The 22,999-nt window shown below is 48.1% G+C and overlaps 2 protein-coding genes across 3 annotated transcripts in view; both read right to left on the reverse strand.

Moving 5' to 3' along the window:
• AGBL4 (AGBL carboxypeptidase 4) overlaps positions 1-22,999 on the reverse strand; it is a 1,405,329-nt gene that overhangs the window by 223,903 nt on the left and 1,158,427 nt on the right. The gene's annotated exons all lie outside the window — the stretch shown is intronic.
• BEND5 (BEN domain containing 5) overlaps positions 1-22,999 on the reverse strand; it is a 47,590-nt gene that overhangs the window by 19,784 nt on the left and 4,807 nt on the right. Inside the window, exons 1-3 of one of the 2 annotated variants that reach the window (XM_007164489.2) lie at positions 13,570-13,642; positions 11,925-12,058; positions 9,421-9,805 (exon numbers count right to left, since the gene is read on the reverse strand). In XM_007164489.2, the coding sequence (XP_007164551.2) occupies positions 9,421-9,805; positions 11,925-12,029 (490 nt within the window). In that variant the 5' untranslated portion in view covers positions 12,030-12,058; positions 13,570-13,642. Of the gene's footprint in view, positions 1-9,420; positions 9,806-11,924; positions 12,059-13,569; positions 13,643-22,999 lie in introns of those variants that run through there. The other variant, XM_028163767.2, reaches the window with a different exon arrangement.

A 22,999-nucleotide genomic window follows, 5' to 3' on the forward strand; every position in this document is an offset into this window, starting at 1 on the left:
TTCCTAAGTGCAAAATGAATCAAGTCAAAATACTTAAAGCATACCCCTACTGTAGCACAGAGGCACACTGGGTTTGGCAAAAAAAAAAGATGATTCCACTTGTTGAAAAGGACCTGAGCATGGGAACAGCTAGTAGCAATGAAGGCCTTGGAAAGAGCGGCAGGTGGACCCCCCTCTGTGGGCCCCAGCATCCCCTCTCAAAAGGCATCGGCCACTCTCATCTGCTGCCATAGCTACGCATCTGCTTCTTGGCCCCGTTGTGCTTCCAGTGAGGGCTGGGACAAACGTGGCTTCACTCCTTCAGTGAGCATCTACTAGGCACCTACTAAGCGCCAGCCCTGGGTTAGGTGGCTTTGAGTGATGTGCAGTCCAGTAGTGGACAGAGATAGGCAACAGATCATTACCATCCTGACAAGGGTATGGATAAAGACTTGGGAACAGAAGCAAAGGACAGGGTGCTACACCTGGAGGAGACTAGGAAGGCTTCAGCAGGACGGTCACCAACTTCTGTGCTGGGGCCTGGAACTGGCTGGGAGGGCTGGGGTGGGGTAGTTATCTTCATATGGTGAAGGCAAGCGGCACATAATGGAGTTTCACTGACCGACCGGGAAGTGGGCAGCATGATGATCTGCACAGGTTTGGGGAGGGAGAGATCACCACTGGCTCCGGGATCGCAGAAGGCTTTAGGGAAGAGGTGAGCTCCGACTGGAGCCTGATGGGTGATAAGGTCTAGGGAAGGTGGAGGGCTGGTCAGGCAGGGGGATGGCAGCACCATCAACAGCGGCTCATCGGGTCCTTTCCCCAACCCTCCCCATTTTCTGAGGGCCCTTTGTGCGTGAAGGGTGGGGTAGGCTTTGCTGGGCAAAGGCAGGAGAGGCCATTCTAGCCTGAGGTACTGGATTGGACAAAACCCCTGCAGCTCATGTGGATACCCTCACAGTGGGGCTGGTCCCTTGGGGAGCCAGAACCGCAGAGCAGAGCTGGAATGGACCTAGAGAGCCCCCTCTCCATGGGGTAGAAGCCCAGGAAAACAGGGGTGGCAGGAGCTGGCCCAAATCCCCAGTCGTGGGGGTCAAGGTATTTTCCCCACTGTGAGGAACTGTAGATGCCCATTTCAAAGAACATATTTGCTTCTCCCTGAAAAGGAAAGGTGACCAATACCCGCTGAACATCTTCTTTGTTAGTACCTTACACTGAAATACCTATTATTTAAACCTTTTAATCTTGACACCCCAGTGTCAAGATATTGTTTACCATCTTCCTGGTTAGGACGGAAACTCTGAGGACAGCTACCGTCCTGGTCACGGCTATATCCCCAGCACTCAGCACGACGTCCCTGGCCCACAACGAACACTCATTAAACATGTGTTGAATGAAACAGGTTAATCCTCACGGCACTCTTGCAAAATCTATCTTATTATCTTTGCAGAGGCTCAGAGAGGTAAAGTAACTTGCTGAAAGTCAAAAAATTCAGGGTTGCTAGACTCCCAAAGACTTACTCTTTCCTACACCTCTTCGGCTGACTGCAGTTTTCAGACTGCACGGGCTTCTCACGTAATGCCCACTCTGAGGGACCCTCAGCTCATCTCTGACCTTCTCTCACCTTCCTAGGGTGTCTGTGAAGATCCACCATCGTGCAGGGGGGCAGCTGGGAGGAGAGGGTGTCACCAGGATTCATCTCACCTCTAGGAGCTCTGAGCTTACCCCCTGCCAGCTGGTGGCCAAAGCTGGGCTGGTTCTTCGTCTACGGTTCTTCCACCTTCCTCCCCGCCCAACTGTCTGGACCCAGGGAGCATCCAAATGGCAAGGATATGCAGAACAGCACAGGCCTGCGATGCCAGACAGGCACTGAGTGCATGTGACATGGCCTTTGGTTCTGGACCAGAGCTGGCTGGGTGGGAAGACTGAGGGGCTGTGGTGGGAATAAGCGGGGCAGGCGGCGTAAGGGCCGCCCTCAGAAGCCTGAAGGGCTGCCACGGGCACAGTGTGCACCTGCGGGCAGGAGTTATGGGGGGGGGGGCAGAGTTTCACCACACAGCTGACATCTCCCAAGCAAGTCAATCCATGGCTTTGGCTTTGCTGGCTCTTGCCTTCAGGCCACGAGCCCTTCCAGAGCAGGAACGATTTGATCTGCTTGGTTCAGAGGAAGAGGGTGACTCCGAGGTTGAGGGACTGCACCCCAGGCCGCTCCAGTGGGGAGGAGCCCCTGGGGGCCACGGGGCAGTTTCGAGGTGCTCTCACCCGCCTCTGCAGCCTTGTCTCTCCCTCCTACCTACTTCTCTGCACAGTCCAGTCAGAAAACGCTTGTGGTTCCTGAACAAGCCAGCCTCTCTCGTAACTCCATCAGGCTCTCCTGTCATCTGGACACGGACACGTTCACTTCCTCCCTCTGAGCCCGCATCCTCATCTGATGATCCTATCTACCGCTGAGGTTGTTTTCTGTGTGAAAAGCACCTAACGGCAGGCTCAAAGCAGGTGTTCAGAGGGGCCAGCCACTGCCCATAAGGAGCCCTTTCCCACCTCTCCCCCCTCCACCTGCTCTGACTGGCAAAGCCAGCGGAAAACAAGCCTGTCACACAGCCACACCGAAGCCCATGACCAGCAGGCAAAGCCCTGTTTCAAGTGGGAAGCACAGTCCTGTTCTGGCAACGAAGAGAAGCCCAGCGACTCCTGCATGTCCCGGCTCCCCGAGCAGGAACAAAGGGACAGCCTGGAGTTGTCCCTCAGCTCCCTCCCCATTGCCCCAGGAAAATGAACGCTAGGGAAAAAGAGGAAGGAGGGTCCTGGACTGTCCTGCCACGCTGAAATCAGCTCTTAAAACAATCTAGGATGAACTGTGGCTAATGTGTTGATTCAGTCAAGAGTGCAGAAAGTCCTTCAAAGTGCGAGATGGCCAATACCTTTAAGAGAAACAATTCCAGTTCTCACTGCTAGACCTTTTCCTGCCACCCGGGGTTAGGAGGCCCTGGGCACAGCGGTTTGGGCCCCACTCCATCAGTAAGCGAGGCAGTGGCAGGCTGTGGACCTCCTGGGTCACGGGGAGACCACTCATCCTCTTAGCCCTCTCTCGAAGCCCAACTTCTGTGAGCACTGCTGTGTACTGGTGAGAGTGAACTGAAGGCTGGAGGAGGTGGAAAAGAGCTCTGAGTGGAACAGGCCCCTGGAGGAGAGCCGTGACAAAGAGAAAATTGAGCCATAAACAGTGATGTCTGAAGAATCAAGGGGGTCAGAAGGAGTGCTTGAGGACTGGAGATAGGAAGACTGGAATTCTGCCCAGGAAAAGAGGGAGGTTCAATAAACCACAGACCAGTGAGCTTGAAATCAAGTCCAGGCGTACCTATAAAATAGATGATTCAAATATGATTTCTGAGGACTTACAAGGGAAAGTAGCGATCTCCAGGAGACAGGCGGGGTTGACCAAAGATTAAGATATGCCAAGACAACCACATCTGTGCTCTGCTGTAGGACAATGATTGCCTGTGGCGTGCCAAGCATCATGTACACATTATCTCATGCGAATCCTCAAATGATCCTACATCATTAATGCTGGACCCACTGAGCACTTACTATGCGCCAGCCCCTGGGCGGAAGTCTTTACATGCATTTGCTCATTTAATTCTCTTAAGAACCATAAAGGTTGGTACTGTCATTGACCTTGCTTTTTGGATGAGGAAACTACGGCCCAGGAAGTTTGAAGTAACTTGCCCAAGGTAACAAAATCAGACTACGGAAAAGCCAGGGTTCAAAACTCCAGGATTTCTGGCCTCAGGGCCCATGCAGGCTTAGTCACTGACCATGCTCTCCGGCCTGTATGTGGTAGGCATTAAGATATCCAACTGACAGAGGAGAAAACAGAGGCTGGGAAGGGTTAAATCATTTGCTTGAAGCTGCACAGTTAAAGAATTAGAGAGCCAAGATTTAAACCCAAGTAATATCTGCTGCCAAAGCCCGCGGTGCCTCCAGTACAGGGGAGAGCCGGCAGGAGGCATTGGCTGACGGCGGCTGCCTTTTCAAAGGCACTGTCAGAGACCCGTGCGCAGAGTCCAGCTCAGACCGCACAGGATTTTAAAGATCAAAGCTGGTATTTTAACGGACCTTGGACGGAACACAAGGCACGAGCCCAGAGGGGAACAGAGGTGATAGAAACCCAGCTCTAAAGAGCCAAGACAGATCTGCGGGCCACAGTGGCTTTCTCCTTCAAAAGTTTCAACTAGCTTGTGATCTGGCCGACAGGGACATTATCTCTTCTTTTTGCCTTCTCCTCTCTCAAATGGAGATAATAATCCTTACCTGGCCTTGCAATAAGGCTATCGGAATAGTCCAATGAGATAAAAATATCGAGGTCTTTGAAGCCTGTGAAGCGTCTTGTACATGTGAATTACTGATATTCTTCTTCTTATCTATGCCTCTTCTGGTCAGAGCTCATCATCTCCACCTACATTCCCTACAAAGCACACACAAAATCCAAAGCCATCCTATGCCTCCCCCTGCAGCTACAGCATTTGCTCTGTTCTGTCTGGTGTACAGGGCTGTGCCCTGCCTCGGGCTGCGCGTGCATCTTGAAGGCAGGGATTCCGTCTCCTCCTCTACGTCACTCACAGAGCCCTTTCCAGCCTTAGTCAAACTAATGTTACCTGAATCACACCGGAACGATTTTAACTATCTAAGAGGTACTCAGAGTGCTAAAAGCTGAGGGTGACGTCTAAGCCTCGGTCTTTGACCTCTAAGAGCAAGGAATCTGGCTGAGGGGAAACCAAGACAGACGTTAGAGTTTACTCCTTCTGATACACCAGAGCTTTGCAACTAACTGGCTTCCACTGTTCCGCTCCCCCTCATCCCCTTGGAATTCTCGGAGACTGCCAAGCCCTGGCTTAATAAACACCACTCTCACTCTAGGCTCGTGAATGTTTTACAAAGGGACTGTCTTTCTATCAATATATTTCCAGCACCTAACACAGTCCTGGCACAATGGATGCCCTTAATAAATGATGAATGAATGAAAGAATAAATGAATGGACAGACACACAAATAAATCTGTACTTTATAAAGTAGAAGATCTTCATGCTTTTTGTGTCCTTAGCACTTATTTCTTTGGGAGAAGGCAAACAGGAAAGGGCCGAAAAGGAGAAAGAGACTGGCGTTTATTGAACACTTACAATATGCTGGTCACAGGGCTTTATTCTTTACATATGCTTCTTCCTTTAATTTTGACACCACGACAGAGGCTCCCAGCGAAGGGACTCTCTGGGTTAGAGAGCGAGGTTCCTTCCCATCAGAGAGGGCTGCCTCCCATGCTAAGATCGTACAAAAGGAAAGTTCTACTTTACAGAGAGATGTCCTTTGGGAGGATTAGGCTGGGGGGTCACCCCCATGTCAGTGACAATGAAGTCCAACGGCGAAAGAAGGGCATGTGGGCAAGGGCCCAGAGAGAGGCTCCCAGGACCAGCTGTCAGGAGACCCCTGGGAATAGGCTTGTGGCACTTTCTGGGCTTGTTTCCTCATCAGCAACGTGAGGGCAACACCCTATATCCTGTCTAAGCTCGTTCACAACTCCAAGGCTCCATGTTCTAGAGAATTTTTTCTGTTAAATCCATCTTGTGTTTATTTGTGGAATGAATGAAAGAATGAACACTCAAATGAAGAAGTGAGTCGTCCAGCGAAGTCTCTCAAACATCTTCTCATACCATCTTGCTGCTGCTGCTACCCTTCTGCCCCTACCCTCCACCAGCTGAACCATTACAATTCCTGGCTGCTAGAGGGCCTGCTCGCCACTCTGAGGTGCCCCTCGGGCTCAAGAGGCCAGGCTCTTGCTCTCTGCCCTCTCCCATCTACAGCCTGTAGGATCCCAATGCCCGGGGAAGTCAGCAATGATTCTTTTTAAAACTGAGCATCCCTGACCTGTGGATGATCCAGCACCCAAGACGGACAAAGATCCCTGAGAAAGGGCCCCTGGCGAGGTGGAAGGGGGAAAATACACAAGGGGAGGCCTCTAAGAGCAATACTTGAGCCAGGCGCACGGGGGGCAAGGATGGTGCAGCCCAGGCCACGCCTCAACCCCAGGGTGGAATGTGCTGCTGAGAATCAAAGAGGGTCTCTCAGTCCCTTTCTGCCTCTTCTCTGCCTTGTTGTAGGTTTCTTGCGGGTGTGTACAGTGCAGGAGCCGTTACAGCAGGGGGTGTTTTCCCAGACTCAATCAGAGAGTCTTCCACCTTCAAATGTTAGCCCCTTCCCCAAAATTCGGTACACTGCATTTCAATCACATGCTTACATGTTTACCTCCATCACTACGCCCTCCCCAGCTTCCAACGTCTTAGTCTTCTTTGTATCTCCCCAAGTTCCTAAGCTCAGAAAGCATGCGGTCAATGTGAGCTGACCGACTGAATGAACAAATACATACATAACTCATTTTCTCTTCTATAATAGAAGACCTTGAGAGGCAGAGAAGTTGGTTAACCTACTCAAGGTCATACAGCCAATTACTGGTTAGAAGAGTCAGAGTTAAAAACCAAATCAGTCCCTGTCTTAGCCCCTCCACTAAATGGTATGAAAAAGGAGCTAATGGTAATTCAGCATCAACAGAATGCCAGACAGTATGCTGTGTATCCCCAGGCTGTGAGAGGGGTATTATTATTTCCATTTTACGGATGAGAACACCAAGTCTCAGAGAGGTACCCTCTGCCTAGATTGCTCCTTGCTCTTCCCACCCACTCACCCCTGCCTGAGTAACAAAAATGCATCCTTCAGGCTCCAGCTTAGAAGTCACTTCCTTCAGGAAGCCTTTCTTCCCTGATCCCTCAAATTCGGTGGATGCCGCTCCTCTGCTGTCCCACAGCAGAGCTTCTATCCCTGTGCTGGCACTGTGTCAGTGGCTGTCTCCCGTATCAAGCTTTGAGCTCCTCAAGGGGAGTGGGCAAGGGCAGTATCTTGAATGTACTGAACTTTAACCACTAGGCAAAATGCCTGGGACACAGCAGAGACCAGTAAATATTTGTGGAAGAAAGGAGGGAAGAACGCAAGGAAAGAAGGCTCCCAAAGCCACAGAGTTGGGAGGTGGGGAAGTTGGGTTTGAATCCAGGCCTGTCTGGTTCCAAAGACTAGACTAGACCAGACTAGACTACGTCCATGAAAACATACAAACTCCCCTTAGAGCAGGGAGCCTTTTATTACACTCCTGTGGATTTATCTTAGAACTTGGCACATTATCATTCTCTGATTAACAAGTGCTAATCGATGGACTTCAAGCTTTCACAGGTCAGGGACAGCAGGTGTGATTTTCTGGGACACCCACGGTCCCTGGAGCAAAGGGCACCGCACATGGTGGGTGCTGTACGCATACTTGTGTCTTGAGCTGATTTATAGTCAGTCCATCCCACTGTGATGACGATAGTGACTCGGATCAGAGAAGAGCCAGCCGCTGGCCCTCAAGACGGCATTCAAGGCCTGTGGGGTGGGAGTGCCTGGAATGATCAAGACACTGAAACTATCGTTGGGGCCAGGTTTGTCTAAGTGTTTTGAGACTAAAGAGGAACATGCTGATACAAAATGCAGTGTCTTACTGCCCCAGAGGGTTAGGAGTGGCTTCTGGAGTTTAAACTCAGGTCATCATCATACAGAACAGGCAGTTTCCCTGGGGGCTGAAATAATGACGTGGAGAGTTTTTGTTGTTAGTATGCTTTGTTCCCCTCCCACCCTCCACCCCAAAGAAGTTTACAGAAGGCATAGCATACAGAGTGCAAGGAAAATAAAAATTATTCATCCAAAGACCAGGAAACACTTTTTCTCTCTGAAAATCTCAGTTCTCTCCTGCCGCCCACCCCCACTCCAAGATCAATACAGTTTTCACACTTTTTTATAGTTAGGGTTTCTCTTTGAGATTTTATTTTGATAAAAAAATTTTAGTAAGTTTTTACGTTGCACACCACATGTGACCTCTGGTGTCACTGGGCGCCTCTAGGGGCTATGATTTGGGAGAACGGCCAAGGCAGAGTCAGGGGGTGGGGACATGACTAGCCTAGGGGTCGGGGATATGGTTTGAGGTAAGCTCTGCCTCTGCCTCCCCAGGTGACTCTGCGTTAAGTCCCAACCTCAGCTTCCTTCTCTGCGACAAAGGCATGAAAAGGCCTCTTGACCGACTCCCTAGGCCACCCTGAAGATCTACTGAGGCACTGCCTTGGGGACATATTCTAGGTAGTAAAAGGTACCTGTAAATATAAGTTAAGGTGGCACTTTTATCTAAACATCAAAGAGGAATGAGGCTTTCCATGTCAATCTGTTATCCAGATAACACAAACCTTCCTTCTTGAGTATAAAATTGTATTTGATTTAAACTTTGGGGATGGCACTTGTGTTTCTAGACTAGTCTATTCCCTTTTTGAAGCAAAGAACACTGATGCAGGCTTATTAATGACTGTCCTCAGGGGATGTGGAGGCTATGAACTTGTGTTATACTGATTTGCTCAATACTGACTGGCCTCTAGTTTTTACAGTCCTGGATTCTTGTGTTCTGAAAGAGCGTTTCTGTCTTTTCCTCTCTGGTAAGGAGTCATTTCTCCCTGCTGGCAAAGCTGCTCCCTTTCAGATTTCCCTTGATTCCTGCTTCTAAACCACGTCAGATGTGAATATCTAAAAACCTAGTTTGTTAAATTCAGTTGCAATATAAGAGCCTATCAAGTTCTTCTATGAGCAAACCTGAGGAGTTTTATATACATCTTTCTATTAATCTAAGGTCGTGTGCCTCTCTGCTCAAAACCTTTTTAATTTTTCTCATTCCTACCAAAACAAGTCCAGACACGCCAGGCTGGTATAGTTTTCAAGGCCTTCAATCACCTGTTCTTAAACTACAGTTGCAGTCTCTCTTCTTAACACCCCAGTGAGACTGCTGCCCTCTGCTTCCTCGTGTGCCTTGAAAGCCCGCCCACCCTTCAAGGCCCACCCCCTTCCCGAAGTCTCCCTCAGTGACAAATAACCTCGCTCCATCCTTTGAACTCTCCTGCCATCTTATCCACATCTCTCCTGTGGCACTGATCACTTTCTGACTTAAAGTAAGACATTTTCCAGGATGCTGTCTAGCTCTCTTTACTATCCTGAAGCCCCCTTGGAGAGGCTTCCTAGTACCCCTGGTCCTGCCTCTTGCCACATGGATGCATAAATGAGTGGTGGCAAATACGCTGCCAGCTCTCGTTCTCTGAGCCCCATTTCCTGACGCTGCCCGCTGTGCTCTGGATAGCCAAGGCTGCTGCACGCCCAAGCTCCTGTCCGGTTCGCTCCGAGAGGGGAGTGGCTCTCCCTTGGGGTAGCTCTGCCCTTCCCTCACCTCAGGGACGCTCGGCCTGCCTCTGCCCGCTGCCCTCCCGGGAGGGGCGCAGTGTGCGCCGTCCGCCCGGTGGGGAGGGGCAGGCGGCCCGCGGCGGGAGCACTCACCGCTGCCCAGCCTCAGGAGCAGCACGTCCTGCAGCCTGCGGTTGAGGTCGCGGAGCTCCTTCGTCTCGGACACCAGCGCCCCGTACTCCTTGAGCTTCTTCGCCTGCTGCACCAGCTGCCTGCGAGTCCGCTCCAGCTCCTGCTGGAGGTGGCGCATCTCCTCCTGCTGCTGCTGGTAGCTGCGCAGCAGCTCCTCATACAGAGCCCGGGGCACGCCGGCCTCCTCCAGACTGTCCATGTCCTCGGGGCCCGGTGAGGCCTCCACGAAGACCTCTTCCGGACATGTGCTGTGGCCCAGGCTCAGGCCGTTCTGCTTCTCCAGCCGGGCCACCACTGCCTCGATGCTCTTGTGCGCCGCTTCGCTCGGCTTCCGCCCCTCGGGTCTCTGTGTAGGACAACGAGAATCAGTTCAGGCAAGGGCAGCTGGGACTTTCTTGGACTGCAGCTCAATATTTCCCCAGACAATCCTAGAATCACAGAACCACAGAACATCAGTGCTTGGAGAAACTTGTGCAGACACGTCGTCAAAGCCCTTCACTTTACAAATGGGGAAACAGAGGTCCAGAGTGGGGAAGGGTCTTGCCCGAAGTCACACAGTCAGTTAGTGGCAGAAGCAGGACTCTGGTTTCCCAGGCCAGCACTTCTTCCATTCCATCACTCTGCCTCTCGGGTGCATATTATATCATGACTGCCCTCCCCAACTGCCCAGCCTTCCACCCTACCCACAGGGCCCAGGCAGTGATTTGCTCACAGGGAGTATTCAATGTGTATTTGTGGAGAATCAGTAACAAATCAGGCCAGGCCTAGCCATCCCAGGGGAGCCATCACTCAAATCTCTTCAACAACAAAAACATAAAAGCCCCTTCCCCCTGCTCCCCCCACCACACACACAAAAAAGGGCATTCCACCAAGTAAACTTTTCCTCAAGAATGCTGCAGTCGGGAAAGATGCTAAGGACTCTAATCTAGGGCAGGAACCGTGTCTTATTTTCTGTTCCTCCACTGCCTACTCAGAACTGGCACTTGGCAGGGGCTGGATAAATGTTTACGTAACTGAAAAGTTCAAAGAACGCTAGCACTGGAAGGTTCTTTCTGTTTAACTCCCTCATTTTACAGGTGAGGAAACTGAGGCTCAGAGAGGGGAAGGACTACACTCAGGGTCACACGGTGAGCTACAGAGAGAGAGTCAGACCCAGAACCTGAAGCCCGACTTAGCGCACTAGGCTCCTTCCCCCACATCTGATTAGCCTCTCCTTGGACTCTGGCCAAGTTGAAGCTCAGCAAGAAGTGCATACAGAGAGGACAGTTTAGTGAGAAGAGAAGTATCTAGGACTACCCAGGGGTTGGGGTTTCAGCTGCCTGAGGAAATTCCAGCTCAAGTGGACAAAGCTCCCACTGAGGGGAAGTGGGAGTTATAGGACCAACTGAATTCTTCACCCAGTGCAGGAGGGCTAGGAGCTCTCCTGACTCCCACTTGTGGGAGATGCAGATAACTGGAGATACCAGATTCCAGCCAACTTAACTGTGTCAGGTCAAGCCTGCCTTAACCTCTCAATAAGTTCCTGAAAATTTTGGAAAAAAACAAAAAAAAACATGACTCTGAGATTAGGTTACATGACAAAATCCTATCCTGTCATTCATCCACTGGGATAAAGTGCTGCTAGTAGTCTAGATGAATGTATTCATTAAAATTGCAATGATCACTTTGGATACCCATCTGCATCACTACACTGTGAGACCACTAAGGGCCATGACCATGTCTGTCTAATCTCTATGACCCCAGGAACCAGCAAAGGGCCAAGGCCCATAGCACGGGTGCAATGAATGCATGAACTAAACTCAACTGCATCTTTTGGACTATGCTTTGGGGATGTCCTTGGCCTGTGTCCAAAAGCAGACTGCAGTCAGTGCAGAAGGCATCCCTCCTCCTCCTCCCTTCCTCCAGGGCACCCATCGTACAGAAAAAAACATCTGGCTTATTGAACAAGATATTCAGCAGGCTTACAAGCGAAGGCTGGAAGAGACCAACTAGGGCGCACACCAAAGGAAATGCAACCTCATGCAAAAGTTTTCTTCCAACCCAAGGTCACATTAAAGCCCTCTGTCTGAACCTGGCGCACCCCATCTCCTCGTGAGGCCACCATTAGCTGTTTGGGGGCAGCCTGATAGTGCCTGGCTCTGAACTGCTGCCCAAGAGCAGCCATGTTCCTGGAGCCTAGCAGTGACCTCTCCGGAGCTGGGGGCCCGACGGAAATGCACCATTCCCAACCCTCAGCAGCGATGACACTGCACAGATGGTACGAACAGGACAGCGCTCCCTGGAGAGCCAGCCAGCAGAGTAAACTCACACTAGCCGTCCCAAGCCTCTCCCAACGCGAAAAAGTCATGGCCTGTGACACCAGGGGGCATTTACATGGGCAGAGGAGGCCAGACTGGAATTCTTTAGCTGTAAGAAATCTGAAACTGCTGCCCCATACTTCCAAAGAAGAGGAAAGATTTTGTTACCTTGATGTGTCTAAGCTGTAAATCTTCTTCCCCATAATCTTTAACTTCCCCATCTTCTTCTACATGATTGAGAGAAAGTTTGGGGATTTTTATTTTCTTCTGCATCACACTGTTTTCAAGGTCAGATTTGTCTTCTAAAATGCATATCAAGAGAATAAGGTTCATTATGAGTCAAAATGCTCAAAATGCCCATAACCTCAAATACTAGAGAATGTCTGAGGCCAGACCAGTTAAAGAGGAAAAGCAAACAAACCCAAGACATGTTCCCTTCTACACGCAGGGCTCCTAGTAGCAGCAGTGCAGATCAAACTCTAGGCTCAAGGGTATACGCTAAAGGCACCACCATACAAAGCGTTGAAATAGCACCCAGTGAATTTGCTGAGGGGTTTCCCTAAGTATATCTTCAAGGGTGGCCTTTTATGGAATTCTAGAATCCTGGAACTGGAATGGCCCTTAGATTGCTATCTGGTTTTAACTTAACTAGCACATGAATCCCTCAACGACCGAGGTATTTCTAAGCAAATGATCTCCTAGGAAAACTTGGTGGGTTTCTGCCGGCTCAGGTACTGATGATCATGAAAGGATGACAGCTCTTATGGAGATAAAGCCTGAACTGGAGCTGAGGTAGAGCCTCCCCACAGCCCAGACACAAGACAGGCTGAGTTAAGACACACATAGGAAGAGTAACTAGCAACATTTACTGGTATCAGATAATGAAATGACAGAGTTTAGGGGGCCTCAGTGACCAAGTGGCCCAACTCTCCCATCTTACAGGTGAGGATGGAAGGAGCGTGCCCAGGGTGTGAGTCTGGGGAAGAGGCAGGAGTGGGAAACAGGCCTCTGGCATCTCACCCACTGCTTAACGTGTGATAACGACACACACTGACGTGCATTACGAACTACAAAAGTGCTACACAAATACAAAGGGACACTACTTCTCCTCACTTTCTTACTCTTTAAACTCAACTTCAGATCATCTGAAAGAGAATTGTTTTTCTCCTGCACAGATCTCAAACTTTACTTCCCAGACCTGTCTCTCACTGTAGATGTCAACAGTAAACATTCAAAGAGGAGAGTTCCAGAGGTAGAAACTCGAACATGCTCTGGAACTGGCCCTTGTGGTAAATACTTTGGGGTCCTGTTTTCTGGGCCTGAACTGGGACTCTGGGAATTACTATTTCTTACTCCTCAAAGGTTCCCACTGCTGCTATACCTTAAATGTAGTTTGTAGCATGTTGCCCAACGCTGGATGTGGCACGTGGCCAGGGAGTGGTGAAGTTCAGTCTCTCAGGGTCTTTACGTGTGAGCGCGTGTGCATATGTATGTGTGTGTGTTGAACATGCTCCTACACTTCCCCCAGTGCAGGCTCCTCTCCTCACAACCTGTTGGCAAAGTTGAAAAGGAAGCTTGTAAGCACCTAACTATTCCGGAATGTAGTCAAATGCCAAATCTTCCTAAATGTCTCTTAGGAACGGAGCCCCGGCTGGTCAAGGGTGGGACTGCAGCACCAGAGAGGCCTCGGTGTGGAACTCAGCTCTGCCGAGACAGGGCGAGGAGGGAGCAACCAGGCCTTAATGGCATGACCTCAGGTGTCTCCTCTATGAAGAAGTGTGGGGACGACAGCGACAGTGCTTCACACGCTTACCACACAGCACGGCTGGTGCACACTAGGCACTCGATGAACAGGATGTCAAAACTGGCATTATCAACAGGCTCAGAATCGTTTTATTTCCCTAAGCATAAGGTGGATAAAGATACAATTAAAATTAAAAAAAAACAAAAACAAAGGAATGACTGAAGAAGGGTATCCAGTGTAAGGGAAATGCCCAGAAAAAGAAGAGGTGGTCTTGTTAACAACCCCTCCTGATCAGAGATGAAAATGCCCTTTCCCGCTAGCGGAGCAGCAATCCTAGGCTTCTGGTTTCACAAAAAGGCCAGTTCTTGTTCCTGTTCTCTTTGTACCTATAAAATACACCCAATGGGTTCGGCATGAACAACAGCAGGGACCGTGGTCTTTCTAAAAGAGCAGTAGCTCACCTCCTATAAATCATTGTCCATTCCTTCTAAGTCAGAAAGTTGTTAAAATGTAAAACCTAAAGAAGGTGCTCCAAAGGAAATTATCTTGAAATGGGATGGGCGGGTGTTTTCACATGTGAAAAAAGAGGGAGAGAAACTGAAAGGGATATAGGGGATGACAGGGTGGGGTTAGGACTTCTGAATGTGTTGAGGCAAAGCTCCTGGGTTAGTCTTCAGTCTGACAAGGTCAACGGCAAAACTTTGAGATGCAGCCACCGAACTAGAAATGACAAGCTATGCTCTGCCTCCCTGAGCTGAAGCTCTGTAGCTGAGAATCGTGCTGGCATGGAGAGAAGCAGTCATTCAGACTCACAAAACTGGGCAATATTTCAACTGAGAGCGATCCTCAGACCATTTCATTTAACCCTTTCGAAATGGAGACGAGGTTCCAAATGGTAAATCCACACATCTGTCTGCTCAACCGTCAGGCCCAGGGATACAGGGGGGGCAAGACAGGCAGGGCTCCCATTCTGGTGAGCGCATCACTGCGCAAGGTCACAGAAGGTAGTGCCATACATGAATAGCATGAGAACTCAGACTGTGCAACCAGAGTTCAGAGCTTTTCCTCCCAAGCCTCCGCTTAACATTTACTGAGAATCTACACCTGCAGGATCTGGCTGGGGCCCTGGGGCACTGAGAATGAACACCTGGTTAGGGGACACAAGATAAAGACCCACGAAAAAGAAAAGCCCTCAAATAAGACTGAGATAAGATCTCAAATACTGAATGTGAACAAGGGGAAAGTAACTGCTATAGGATCTTGGGGGCAAGGGAGATCACTCTGGTCAGTGTAACCATGGCAGGCTTTTGAGAGGAAGGGCCCTTTGAACTAGACTCCTTACTTACAGGGTGGTCTTGAGTAACTTAATTTACTTCTCTGATCCTGTTTCCTAATCTGTGACTTGAAGTAAATAATTCCTACTCACATTGCCAGGATGCCATGAAGATGATCAATTCTGTGTGTTAAGAACTTGAGCGGAGCGAATAGCACTTGGACCGTCAGCGTACATAAAAGGATAGCCATTTACTGACGGCAAGAAGAGGGGTAAAGGACAGAAACCAAAAAAGAAAGATTGCAAAAACGTTTAGACCGGAATGGTTACAAAAGATGGTTCAGTTATAGGCAGGAAGAAAAGGTGAGAAAGAAAGTTAAGGTGGCTGGGGCTTGGAGAATAATTGGCCTTGAACACTAAGGTAAGAAGAACTGAGGTTCAGCCTGCAGGTGTGGAAAAGTCAGACAGCCTGGATTCCAAGTCCAGTTCTGCTACGTGGTAGGTGTGGGAAGTCAGGCAAGCTGCTGTGTCAATGAGCATCACTGATCTTTCTGTAGGAAGGGAGATAGAATATTGACCTCAAGTGGGATCAAATCAGCTGAGTAAATGTACCTTGAAGGCAACAAGAGTCTGGTGCTCACAGCAGATGATAAAGCTCAGCAGAGCCTGCGGCTGGCCTAGGGCTGCTGCAGGCTTGCCCCTGGAGGTGGAGACCTACTCAGCCACCTGACTTGAGAAGGGAGACACTTGAGAGAGCCTTACTCCCCATATGATGACAGGAGCCCAACTCCCACCAGCTGTACCCAAAGCTCCACGCCCCCTCCATCTAACTGGAATGCCCCCTCCTTTCCTTTCTGTTTGACAAACTCCACCTAACCTCCACTCAGCTCCTCTTTCCTCCTCTAAGGTCCCATTACACCTTATACATACCTTCTCTGTAGCCTATTTTCTTACTATGTTGCAATCACCTGTTCTGAGGTCTACCTTTCCCACTGGAGTGTGGATAACCACAGGGCAGGGCCCATATCACAGGCTTGGCCATACAGTATAGGGACTCATCAAAAAAAATGTTTAGTGAAAGAATAATAAAAAGAGGCTATACCAGTAAGCATATGAAAAGATGCTCAAAATCATCAGTCATTAGGGAAATGTGAATCAAAAATAATACTCTCAGATATACTTCATACTCACTAGGATGGCTACAGTCAAAAAAAGAAAAGAACAGAGAATAAACATAACAAGTGTCGGGAGGATATGGAGAAACTGGAATCCTCATACGTTCCTGGTGGGAATGTAAAATGGTGCAGCCACTACGGAAAACAGTTTGGCAGTTTCTCAAAAGGTTAAACAGAATAACCGTATGATCCAGCAGTTCCACTGGTAGGTATATACTCAAGAGAAATGAAAACATGTCCACCAAAAACTTGTGCACAAATGTTCATAGCAACATTATTCATAATAGTCAAAAGGTGGCAACAACCCAATTGTCCATCAACTGATGAATGGATAAACAAAATGTGGTATATCCATGCAATGGAGTATTATTCAGGCATTAAAAGAAATAAAGTATTGATACTTGCTACAACATGGATGAATCTTGAAAACATTATGCTAAGTGAAAGAAGCCAGACAAAAAGCCCACATAATATATGATTCCATTTATATGAAATGTCCAGAATAGGTATATCCACAGAGACAGAAAGTAGATTAATGTTTTCCAGGGACATAGGGGAAAGGGGCAATGAGAAGTGACCACTTAACGGGTAACAGGGATTTCTGAGTGATGAAAAGTTTCTGGAATTAGATAGTGATATTTGTAGAACACTGAATTGTACACACTTTAAAATGGTTAACATGGTGAATTTTGTCTTATGTGAATTACACTTCAATTAAAAAATAGGCTCCCACTTTTAGAATGTCTATTACCGACCAGATGCCACTCTACGGCTCTTCACGCATGTTACTATACTTCCCAACAACCCTGCAATCAAGTATTAGCTGCATTTTTTTCCACAAAAGAAGAAATGAGACTCAAAGAGGGCCTAAAGCCACCCAGATGGGAAGGCACAGAGCCAGGATTTGATCTAGATCTCTTTGCCCCCCAAGCCCATGCTCTATTCTCTCTAAAAACACATGCCTGAAATATGGTTGAGCCATATTCATAAATGCTGAATGAATGAATGATGGCTCTAGCTAAGGACATCTAAATTCCCCAGCCTGAAGTTCAAAGCAGAAGACCACTTCACTCCTGCCCTCCTGCCACACCCCTCTGGCCTCAGGAAGTCCCCAGATAGCAGTAACTATCGCCAGGCACAACGAATTAGGTTGTAGGCCAGGGCTCAGGGCTTGAATGGGTTCTTTGAAAGGGTAGGCTGAGCAGTACAGGAAGGTCTGGGTGACAGAAGTAAGTTCCTGAAAGGAGCAGAAGGAGACAGTCCCTCCAATCACACGTCCCCTGACCTGGATCCTGGCTGCCCCAGTGCTTGGCCAGGGGGATCCTGAGGCTCTGCTGAGCGATAACTACCTGCTGGCTCCATCCTAACGCTCCTCACTCTCCTCCCTGAGCCGTGCTCCCTGGATGAGGGCTCAGGAAGATCTGAGGCCGCCACTTGTCCTTTTCTGCAGTCACCGGACATTCACTGAGCCCTCGTTCTGTGCTGAGCACTCTGCTAAGTGGTCCTTGTCTTTCGGATCCTTACAGCCCAGGATGTACCAAGAATCCCAACCAGAATACAGGGCTTGGCTTCCTGAGAGATGCTGGCTCATGTGGGGGCAAACCTCCAACCTCTAGGCCTTCCTAATCCTAATCCCAAATTAAAGGTGATGCCTCACATCCGCACCTAGTCGACAGAAGATTCCGGAACACTCAGTGTCACCGTACAAAGTGGAAGAACTGGTTGGGAGAGGGAGGCCCAGGATTTAACAAAAGCAGCCCAGTCTTTCCAATCAGGGAGTCCTGGCTTGGAATTCTGGCTCTGCTACATACTAACTGTGGGAACTTGGGCAAGCTACTTCACCTGTCGAGTCTCACTTTCGTTATCTGTAAAGTGGGGATACTAAACTGTTTTCCAAAAGGTAGTGCATACAAAACACCAAGCACAGTGCCTTTCTTGTCCCAGGTGTTCAGTGAATACTGGCTGTGAGGCTACCCCTGTGGGCTATGTCATTGGCTTTTATCCTGTGGCAAAGAGAACCACTGCAGGTATCCGACACAGATTGAGACATGATGCAAGAGATGTTTGGGGAAGATTAATGTGGCAATGGCAAGCAAGATGGATGAGGTGTGAGGAGGAGACTGAACACAGGGTGACAAGAAGCTGTAACTCTTGACTGGTCACATTAATGAAGGTGAACGGTGGTGTGGATCGTCTAAGACAGCAGGTGACTTCATGCAGCATTTTAATGTGGCTTTGGAGTATGCTTCTGGCTTTGCATTCCAGGAAACCACAGAAGAAATTAGCAGTAGACTCAAAAGGATGAGTCAACCCACCTTTGCAACTGCTCCAAGTTTAAGACCAAGTAATCAGTTTTAGTGTAAACAGAAATAAGTATGTAACCTCTGAAGAGACAAACTTCATTGATTCTAACTTCCTGATTCTTTTGTTTCCAGGGCAAGAAAACCACCAAGGATTTGGGCATCAACTTTCTCCTCCTCCTTTCCAGCTACTATGTTGCCAGCTAACTGCATTCATCTATTCAACAAATACTGAGTAAGCAACTACTATGTGCCAGGCCCCATGCCAAATTCTTTACTAACATCAATATATTTAATCCCCATAATGATTCTACTGAAGCAGAAACTGAGGGTCAAAGAAGTGAGGTGGCCTGCCCAAGACATAAAGTTATTAAATATAAGAGCCAGAGTTTCCAGTCAGGCCTGCATGTCACTCGGGCCCTGGTTCTATCATCTAATTATCCTATAGGAACAAGAGAAAAATTACCAAGTTGCTGTAACTTCCTCAACCAAACTAAAAGGCACATATAAAATGGTGAGTGTGTCAATATAATTTCCCAAGTGCCAGCTTTTTTCCCAAGCCCTTGCCTACATCCAGGAGAATGCTGTGATAAATTCCCAAACTGAACTTAGTATGACTTGATACCAACCTCCTGAACTCCAAGCTTATCAAGACCACCAAGCCCTAAATAAGCACCAAATAGAGGCCCTATTCAAAGCCATAAAATATGGTAGAAGCTGCTCTTCAAAAATATAGAAGAACTTGGTATTTGTCATTAATCTAAGAGGGGGAAACATCCCATTAAACTGAACCACTGGAAAAAAAAATGGAGGCGTGGTTAATGAGCAAATAGTGTTTTAGAAAAGAGGCTGGTGGACAGGAAATCCAATGCAATTCTGTCTTCAAACGTGAAGACACCCCCTGAGGAACTTGAAATACAGTTAAAATGGGAGAGGTACTGTCTTGACTCCCATTTTACATAAAATCATGCTGGATAATTAAAAGAATCCAATGTCAGAGTTTAATGTGGTGTGGGCTTGTTAGCTATGATGAAATTCTGAAAGGCTAAACATAAACTGTTTTACATAGGTTTTGTCTTATTTTAAAAATACCTAGGGCTTCCCTGGTGGCGCAGTGGTTGAGAATCTGCCTGCCAATGCAGGGGACACGGGTTCGAGCCCTGGTCTGGGAAGATCCCACATGCGGCGGAGCAACTGGGCCCGTGAGCCACAATTACTGAGCCTGCGCATCTGGAGACTGTGCTCCGCAACAAGAGAGGCCACGATAGTGAGAGGCCCGCGCACCGCGATGAGGAGTGGCCCCCCCGCTTGCCACAACTAGAGAAAGCCCTCGCACAGAAACGAAGACCCAACACAGCCATAAATAAATAAATAAATAAATATTAAAAAAAAAAATACCTATATGCAAGTTTAAAGTTCTTCATCTGTGTAAAAACCTTGCAAAGTCTTATGTTTGCATTAAAAACAGGCATGCCACAGAAAAGGCATGCATATCTCATTCTCTGGCCTGTGGTGTTTGTTTTTTTAAAATCCAAGGCAGACAAAATTCTCAAGTTTCAAGGATTGTATCTAGCCGAGACAACACAAAGATGAGTGCCCTGCTGTGGCAAAGCAGAAAGAGACACGGGTTCGAGGCCTGGCTTTGTAACTCACTCTCTGGGTGACCAGTTACTTCCTTTCAGCTTTCTTTTCTGTAAAACATAGGGACTAGACTAGAAAACCTGAAGAGATCCTTCCAGCTGTGTGACCACTGGCCAGCCACAGGGAATTCCACTTCTCTTTCTCTTCTATGCAGTGCCGGGCAAGAGTAGATGAGCTAATCCCTCCAGGTGGGCTCGTTTGAAGAGATGTCCTGCTGAGACCATCCGAAAGGGGAGAGAAGAATTGCCAGCCAGGTTTCAGTAGGTCTCCCTGCTCTCACTCCCATGGCCTCACTGGCCTTGGCACAGGGCTAGGGCACAAACAAAACTAGGGACCTCATCCTTCTGACTCATTTGTCTAGCTACCCTCATGTAATAAGCGGTCCCACTCTAGGGTCACAGAGGGGCAAAACATGGGGGGAGACGGTAAGCCTTTCATGCTAAAGTCAAGCCCCAGGAGGATCTACAACACCCACAAGTTAAATTTGAAACCTGTCTCCTCCTTGGTCCTCTAAATCGCTCCTTTCCACAAATGGTGGCACCCACGACCAAGCAAGCTGTTCTCTCAAGAATGCTTAGCCACCATAGTCCTTATCAGCTACCTAGATTTAATGAGTACCTACTACGTGCCAGATACTTTTCCATATTACCTTGCTAAATAACATAGTGGGCAAGTTGCTCGTTACCATCTCTACATTACATTTGAGTACCTGAAACTCAGAGAAGTGAAGTAATCTCCGTAAGGTCACACAGCTTGTAAATAGCAGAGTCACAGTTTGAACCCAGACTGTCTCACTTCAAAGCCTATCTTCTTTCAGCTCTCTAAATCTTCCTCCTTGATACTCAAGGAAGCGACCTGGGGGAGGGGGTCATTTAACCAATTCTCCCATAGGACAGGATTTCATTCCGGAATATCCACCTCCCCTGACAGGGAGCTCATCACTATGCTTAGAAGCCCTTTCCATTGTTCATCCACTCTCTCTGCTATTATTATATTCCTCCCACCAACCGCTTTGAATTCCACTCTCTGGACCTAATTTTGCTTTCTGGACCTCAAAGAACAGGTCTGATTCTTCTTCTAGTGGGGCAAAACTCAGACATTCAAAACTACCAAAATTATCATCCCATGCAAATCTTTTCTTCTCCTGCTTATATATTTAGCTGTCCTATCCTACTATGTCTCACCAATGAGCTCAGAGGAAAAAGTAGCTGCCGTGTAGTTAAAAGAAACAAAAACAGGCTTAGATCAGGGATACAAAGACCTCGCTCCTTATTTGATTTCCAGGACACCCATCTCTCCTGGTTATCACTTGATTCTTAGTCCATCTCTGGCTGCTTCTCCCCAGTCACCTTTTTGGGCTCTTCTTCTTTAGCTGTGCCCTTAAAAGCTGGTGTTCTAAAGAGTTCTGCATGATTCGCTTACTCTGCCCCCTCTCCCTGTGACCCCACCATGGCTAATGACTTTCCCATTGGGATCTTCAGCCCGACTTCAGAGCACTCTCCTGAACCTCGGGCCACATACCTAATCGCTCTCCTGGAGTATCTGCCCAGATATCCCATGGGCCCCCAAGATTCGTCTTGTCTCAGACTGAACTCATCATCTCCTCTTCCAACCAACTACTTTTCTAATGCTCCCCACGGAGGGAGGAGAGCCCAGATCACCACATCATCATCACACACATCACCACAACCAGACAGGTCCCAAGTCCTATGGATTCTCCTTCCTTAATCCATCTCAGAGCCATCACAACTATTGCCACCCTACTTTGGGTATCATACTTTTTGACTGACCTGACTCACAGTTCTCCAAAAGCTTCATGTGCATGGGAAGACCTTAGCCCACAGCCTGGCACCTACAGCACCCACTAAACAATTGTCTGAGTAGCTCTCTTCTCCCAGGGTAAAATTAGAAGCCTTATCTCACAAGGGTGCAGACAGAGTATGTATATGGTAATTCCTAGCACTGAGCCTGGAGCCTGGTGAGTACTTAAAAAATATTTAGTGAATGAGTCCTTGAAGGCAAGAAACAATGCCTATTCCTCCTCCTGTATTTCCCTCCAGTATAAGACTGACCACCTAGTGTAACTTAATACCTGGGGAACTTAAATGAACCAGAGAAAAGCTCTTCAGGGTATGTATGCTTTTCCAGTAAGCCTTTTAAAATGAAGAGTACACGCATCTTCTCTCTCTAAGGAGCTTATAAGACAAAGCACGTAGGCACAGTGGAAAGAGAATAAATCTTGAAGTCAAAGATCTAAGTTTGAATTCTACTTTTCTGGTGCATTTTAAAAAATAAACACCAGTGTGCTCCTGAATGACAAAAAAACACACAAAAGAGCAAGACCTCAGCTTGCCTGGGGCAATTTCTTCTTTCATCCTGTGAACCAGAACTCTGAAGTACTCAGCAACACATACCATTTAGCTGTAACAAATATGTGGTTCTTAAACATGACAAATCGCATCAGACGGGACCTTAAATGGTTAACACTTCAGTAGAATCTGCAACAGATGACAGCAGGCAAGTTCCAATCTTCGCTCCAATGTACATCAGCAGAACATGTCAAAACCTAAATTAAAAGTTTTCACTCGCTTAAAAAAAAAAAAAAAATCCTTTCGTTGGCAGTCTCCCACTGATGACATGCAACAATCTTTGCATATGAAATCGGCTACTCCCCTGCTTCACTGCTAACTTTGTAGAAGTTCCAAAGCATTTCTGGAGCAAGTGATCCATTTGGACCAACAATGCCAAGCTGGGACCTGAGCCCTGAATGAGCTAAAATTACCAAAGCAAGAAGAACGTGGCTTTGGAAGCTATTTCCCCCCAAGTGTGGGGTTTCTTCTAGTCAAGGGAGTGATAAAGAATGTTGACTTTTTCCAGGTGAACAAAGTTTGAGGAAACCTCCAAAACTCATCCCAGGTTTCTGTTCTGAAAAACAAGTTGCTGCTACAGGGGTTCCTGTCCTCCCTACTTCTTCTCCCCAAGCATAACAAATGCACCTGTCTTCCCCAAGTTGGTGAGTTCCCCTTGGGCTGACCGGACTACGTGCTGGGCACTATGGATGCAGAGAGAAGGCAGGCAGGTCCCTCCCTGTCCTGGAGGAGTTCACTGTC

The sequence above is a fragment of the Balaenoptera acutorostrata genome, chromosome 1, assembly GCF_949987535.1.
Source record: "Balaenoptera acutorostrata chromosome 1, mBalAcu1.1, whole genome shotgun sequence".
In the NCBI taxonomy this organism is placed as follows: domain Eukaryota; kingdom Metazoa; phylum Chordata; class Mammalia; order Artiodactyla; family Balaenopteridae; genus Balaenoptera; species Balaenoptera acutorostrata.